The sequence below is a fragment of the Pteropus vampyrus genome, unplaced genomic scaffold (assembly GCF_000151845.1).
Source record: "Pteropus vampyrus isolate Shadow unplaced genomic scaffold, Pvam_2.0 Scaffold57, whole genome shotgun sequence".
Classification (NCBI taxonomy): domain Eukaryota; kingdom Metazoa; phylum Chordata; class Mammalia; order Chiroptera; family Pteropodidae; genus Pteropus; species Pteropus vampyrus.
The window spans coordinates 6,551,455-6,557,454 of record NW_011888838.1 but is presented as its reverse complement, the minus strand read 5'-3'; the positions used below and the strand labels follow the sequence as shown (position 1 = coordinate 6,557,454).

The 6,000-nt window shown below is 34.8% G+C and overlaps 1 protein-coding gene across 6 annotated transcripts in view; it reads left to right on the top strand.

The window, feature by feature from the left end:
• CENPC (centromere protein C) overlaps positions 1-6,000 on the top strand; it is a 74,952-nt gene that overhangs the window by 34,755 nt on the left and 34,197 nt on the right. For all 6 annotated transcript variants that reach the window (XM_011360648.2, XM_023530916.1, XM_023530915.1 and 3 more), the window contains one exon: positions 3,677-3,965. In XM_011360648.2, the coding sequence (XP_011358950.1) occupies positions 3,677-3,965 (289 nt within the window). The remainder of the gene's footprint in view (positions 1-3,676; positions 3,966-6,000) is intronic.

Below are 6,000 nucleotides of genomic sequence, written 5' to 3'. Positions count from 1 at the left end.
TTTTTTTTTTTTTTTTTTTGCCTGAACAAGTAGAAGAATGGAGCTCAATTATGTACTGAAATGAGGAAAGGTATGAGAGAAGCAGATTTGGGAAAGATATCAAGATTTCAGGTTATAATATGTTAATTATATATCAAAGGAGATAGCCTGATAAATGAGTCTAAAGTTAGGGGGAAGGATCTAGAAGGACATATAATTAGGAAGTTATCAATATATAGATGATATTTAAAACTTTTGGACTGCTTGAAATCACCTAGTAATATATTGTACTTAGAGAAGAAAGCAAGCCAGGGATTGAGTTTTGGGAGACTTCAGTGTTAGGAGTCAGGAAGAGCTGGGGAAGATCTATGAAATGAGACTGAAAAGGGATAATTAGTGAGATTAAAAGAAGGAGATTTTAAGGTTATGGAAGTGAAGTAATGAAAACATTTTAAGGATTGGGTGATGAACTGTTTTAAATACTGCTGATGGTCTGCATTAAATGACAGTTAAAAATCGGCAGTATGTTTTTGGCAACACCGAGGTTGTTGGTCACCTCGATAAAAATGGTTTCTGTGGAATAATGAGATCAAAAGCCTAATTGGAGTATGGTTCAAGAGAGAGTAGAAGTCAAGGAAGGAGAAACAATAAGATAAAAGGTCATAACAGATGTGGAATCAAGGGAAGGTTTTTAAAAAAAATTATACAAGATATTACATAAGCATGTCTGTTCAGTCAAAAGGTAGAGAATAAATACAGGATCACAGTCCTCGAGCAGATGAGATACGGATGTGATCTAGTGCATAATACAAGGTTAATCCCTAGATAGGAGGAAGGACAGTATATCGTGTAAAAGAGGAAAGGCAGAGTATATGAGGACAAAGGGAAGTTGGTGGAGTTGATGGGAAGAGGTACTTTTCGGACCATTTTTGTTTTCTCAGTGAAATAGTAAGCAGGGTCATCAGGTAAAAGTGAAATGGGAGAGGCAATAATGGAAGTTTGAAATTTCCTTACAGTGAAAGGATACAAAGCAAAATCATCAGAGAAAAAGTACATACTCAAAGTCCAAAGAAAATCCAGTGCAAGCTTCTAAGAGTCCTCTCCCAGTGGATATATACAGGAGGCACTTAATTTCTTCAGCAATGAGTTGTGACAGATGTGTGAAATGTTGTCTATTAGGGGAGTCCATTAGAGATTGATTGCCCAAGATTTTTCTTGGTGTGGTCACCTAGACACCTTCTGCCTAGCAAGTACTAAAATTCCAGGCTCCCTGAAGGAAAGCGAGTATTCCATATAAACCATATGTTTTGTACAAGCATTTTAGGCACATGAAACCATATCTGTCAGTTAGGAAATGATGGGAACCCTTCTGAAATTTAAGTCCCCACAGGTAAGCCAAGGGCTTACTTTGCCAGCAGGCCTTTCTGAGGACAGGATTCTTAGGCCTGCTATGTAAACTCTTTTTTTGTTTTGGAAAAAAAAAACTGATTTTTTTTAAGGGAAGTGATCATGAAAAGATTGGTAGATGACAAGGTAACATTTACATATGCAGATACTGTTGACTGTGGGGCATTTAGATCAACAAGTCATAGACTAGTACAAATATGGCACTACATCTGTGAGGCCTCATTGCTATGAATTCTTGAATCATTGAGGTCCTTGATTGATAGCAATAAGATATATTTATTCTGCCACAGCCCTCCTTGGATTTTGGAGTTATCTCAGTTCAAATGTGATTTCTCCACTTTGGATAGATTACTTTGTTCAGTTGCCAGTACTTCTACTTCATTAAGTTGTTAAGGGATTAAATGGCATATAGTATTAAAATGTTAACTATTACTGTTACTGCTTTGGAGAACTCGCCTTTCTGACCCAGGTAGCTAGACCTGTACTATGGTAGATGAATGTGTAAATATGTGGCTAGATAAAAATCTTACAGAGCTTGCATAAGTGCTCTAGAACTCTGAAATTTATGTAGCAGTCCTGAAACAGATGTTGGGTTTCTGATCAAGTAGGGAGTCAAAAAAATGGAGGAATAGATCATGTCGTTCAAACTCCTTCATCTGGTGGAAGACGAAACTAAGTTTGAAGCCCAGAAAAAGCAACATGACTTGCTCTTAAGATCATAGACCTTTGTACTAGAACTGGAAAACAATAGAACCTAGGTTTCCTGACTCCTGATCTATTGCTTATTTCAGTAATCAGGCAGTCAAGCTGCCTGTAGTGTACATCTGGTCCTGCTGCTTTTTCATATGTCAAGAAACATTTATTGAGTGCCCACTGTGAGGCAGGAATGGTGTTAGGCAGTGCCAAGACTAGAGTGAAGCAAGTGAGAAACTTAGAATGGGAAGTTTAAGGAGGGATTTGGTCTCAGGGTCATGTGAATTCAGGCTTAGTACTTGCATGACTGAGAGTGAGCACCTTCTTAAATTTTCCATCCTAGTTACATTTTTTTCCCCTTATGATGAATACTTTTAAGATCTACTCTCGTAATCATTTTACAATATATACATATATCAAATTATTATATCATGTACTTAAACTTATATAATGTTATGCTCAATTATATCTCTACAAAACTGGAGAAAAAACTTTTTTCCACTCTAGGCTTCTCTTGTTTCACCATAGTCCTGCCCCTGGTGTTAGGCATTGAGTATACAAAGATAGGTAAAAACCACTCTTGGTCTCAAGGAATTGTCAGTCAGGTGTATGATAAACATTAACAAAGGGTTGAGAGGGAGCTTACCTAATTTAGGTTTGGGAATTAGGGAAAGCTTCCTGAAAGAAGAATTAGGATCTGGCTAAGTGATTGAGTGGGTTGAGGAGGAAAGATGGAATGTTTCAAGCAGAAGTAGCTTGTACAGACATCGGGAGCTGAAAGCTTGACCTTTTAAAAATTGTTTTATTAGAATTATCTGGAGGGCTTGTTAAAGCATAAATTATGGGGCTGTACTCCAAGAATTTCTGATTTAGTAGGTCTGAGATGAGGCCTGAGAATTTGCATTTCAAACAAATTCCCAGGCAGATGCTGATGCTGGTGGACTAGAGATTATTTCTTAATAACCAGTGCTTTAGAGAAGTGTAAATAGTTTAGCATTGCTGGCTTGTTTGTTTGGAGGGGAGTGCTGAGAGTTGTGGTTAATGAAATGAACACTCTAGATGTAGAAATGAGTTAGTATTGAAAAATTTTGACTTAATCCTTAAACTCTAGATAATCACTAGAAGATTTTAAGCAGGGTTTTAATGTTTAAATTTGTGTTTTCCAAGTATGATTCTTGAAGCAGTGTGAAGAGTGGATTAAAGAATAGCAAGCCTAAGGAAGGGAGATTAGTTAAGAGGCTATCAGCATGTAGATAGTAATTAAAGTTGTGGGTGCTTAGGGTCCTCAAAGAAAGTACATAGAGTGAGAAGCTGAAGTTGGAACCTTGGATCTTAAGGATGGCTAGAAGAGTGGTAGGCAAAGCCAGAGGAGGTGGTTTTGGAAGCTTACGATAAATTTAAAGGGTTTCATGCATGTATAAAAAAGTGAAAGAGCAAGGTAGTTTATGAATTTAATTTGAAAACGAACGTAGCCTCTGAGATTGGTGTGTGCGTATGTTTATATGTTTATATTTTTATATGTAAATATAAATGATTTTCAGTGAGTCACATAATCTGGATAAACATGCTAACTTTAGGTTATCATTGATTCTTTCAGGTCTCATTTATGACAATTCATCAATAAGAAATGAATTGTCAGTGTATCATAACAGTGGACGAAAACCTGCTGAAGAAACAAATCAATCATCAAAGAATATTGGGAAAAAAACTGTTCCATTTAAAGGGCAGAAGAGAGCTAATTCAGGCTGCTCAAGAGCACAGATTTTAAATGCCAAAGATTCTGGAGGAATTATTGACCATGCTGAAATTTCTTGTTGTTCCCAGAATGAGTCATTAGAATGTGATGAGACAGACATGGCTAAGAAGAAAAATCTTGATCATTCTGGGTAATGTTTATTATGTGTACAGTATAGTTTTTTTGTTGTCGTTCAGCATTTAATAGTTCATCTGTGTTGTTTAATCATTTATACAAAGGCACTTTAGCATAAAAGGCTCTGCAGCCTGATGTACTTGGTAGCCAGACTCTGCCATTTGCTGAGTGACTCCCTAGGCAAAGTAGTACTCTTAATTTATTTCCTCATATTAAAACGGGGAGTAATATATGGCACATGGGATATGAATGATAAATTTTAAAAGGTAAATATTGTTGCCTGAGAATTTTTTTTTTTTTCTTATTGTGGTGAAAGCCCATAACATAAAATTTATCATCTTAATTTTTAAGGGTACATTTGCATTTACTTTCGTTTAAGTGAGGTTAATGTGATTTTAATAATTAAGAGTACATCATAATACTTCTCCCCCTAAGATGATAGTAGGTAATGTATTTTGAGTGCTTATTATGTGCCAAGTACTCACTAAGTGGTTTCAACGAATTCTCATCCATCTTAACAATCTAGTGAATTAAGTATTGTTCTTATATATTTTTGCTTATGGAATAGAATGCATTTTTGCTTATGATGTGTTCACCCAACAAATAATATATATCATGTGTGAGAAAGCGCAAAGTATTGGGGATGTACCAAAATAAATGATAGAGTTACCCTAAAATTTATTAGTGTATGTTACAGTACAAAAAGAAATCCCACACACATTCTATTTAACTTTTTCACATCATTCTCATATCTTCTTTCTCATTCAGTTTCTTTTAATGAAATATTTCATGTATACAAAAAAAAAGTAACACCTGATTCCCCATGACCTTGCTTAAGAAATGAAACGTTATTGGAATCCCATGTGTACATTTAATCAGCCTATTCTCTCTCCCTTGTTAGAGGTAGCTGCTACACTGAATTTGGTAGTTATCATTCTCATGGCTGTTTCTACATTCACTGTAGAAAAAGTAACGTGCTGTATTGTTTTATAACTTTATAAAAATGGTTTCATACTATCTATATTCTGTGAATTGTTTTTCCTCTGTTCATTATATACCTTTGAGATTATTCATGTTGATAAAGGATTTTTATTCCTTTATAGTAGAGGTTGGCAAACTTTCCTTAAAGAGCCAGATAGTAAATATTTTAAGCTTTGGTGGCCAAAAGCAAAATCAGGCTATTATGTAGATACTGAAATAACCATTTAAAATGTAACCTTTTAAAAATGTAAAAACCATTCAAAGCTCTTAGGACTTAAAAAAAACAAATGGCTAGTTGAATTTATAGTATCTTGTATGATCTTGTATGGGTATATGAAAATGTATTCATTCTCTTGATAAAGTTTTCTAATTTTTCACTATTAGAAACAATTTTACAGTAGACATTTTATACATGTTTTTGTGTGTGTGTGTGTGTGTGTGTGTGTGTGTGTGTGTGTGTGTGTGTGTGTGTATGTACATGTATAAGGGATTGCCTCTAGTATTATATATACCTGGAAGTAGAATTGCTGGAATTTAGGGTACATATATGTTTAACTTGTCTAAATACTGGCAGATTGCTCTCCAAATAGGCTGAGCCAATTTTTAGTCCTGCAGTAATGTTTAAGAATTCTCATTGCTCTGCGTTCTCACCAAAATATGTTGATGTTAGGATTGTTATTACATTTGACCTTTGAACAACATGGAGGTTTAGGGTTCCAACCCTCATGCAGTCGAAACCAATTTAATTAATTTGTGACTCTCTCAAAACTTAACTACTAATAGCCTACTGTTGACTGGAAGCCTTACCAATAACATAAATAGTCTATTAACAAATATTTTGTATGTTATGTGTATTATATACTATATTTTCATGATAGAGTAAGCTAGAGAAAATCATTAAGATAATTATAGGAAGAGAAAATACATTTATACTGCTATATGTATTTATTGGAAAAAATCCATATAGAAGTGGACTCATGTAGTTCAGACCCTATTTTTCAAGGGTCAATGTATTTGTCAGTCTAATGGGTCTGAGTTTCTAGATTTAATTTGCATTTTCTTAATTATTA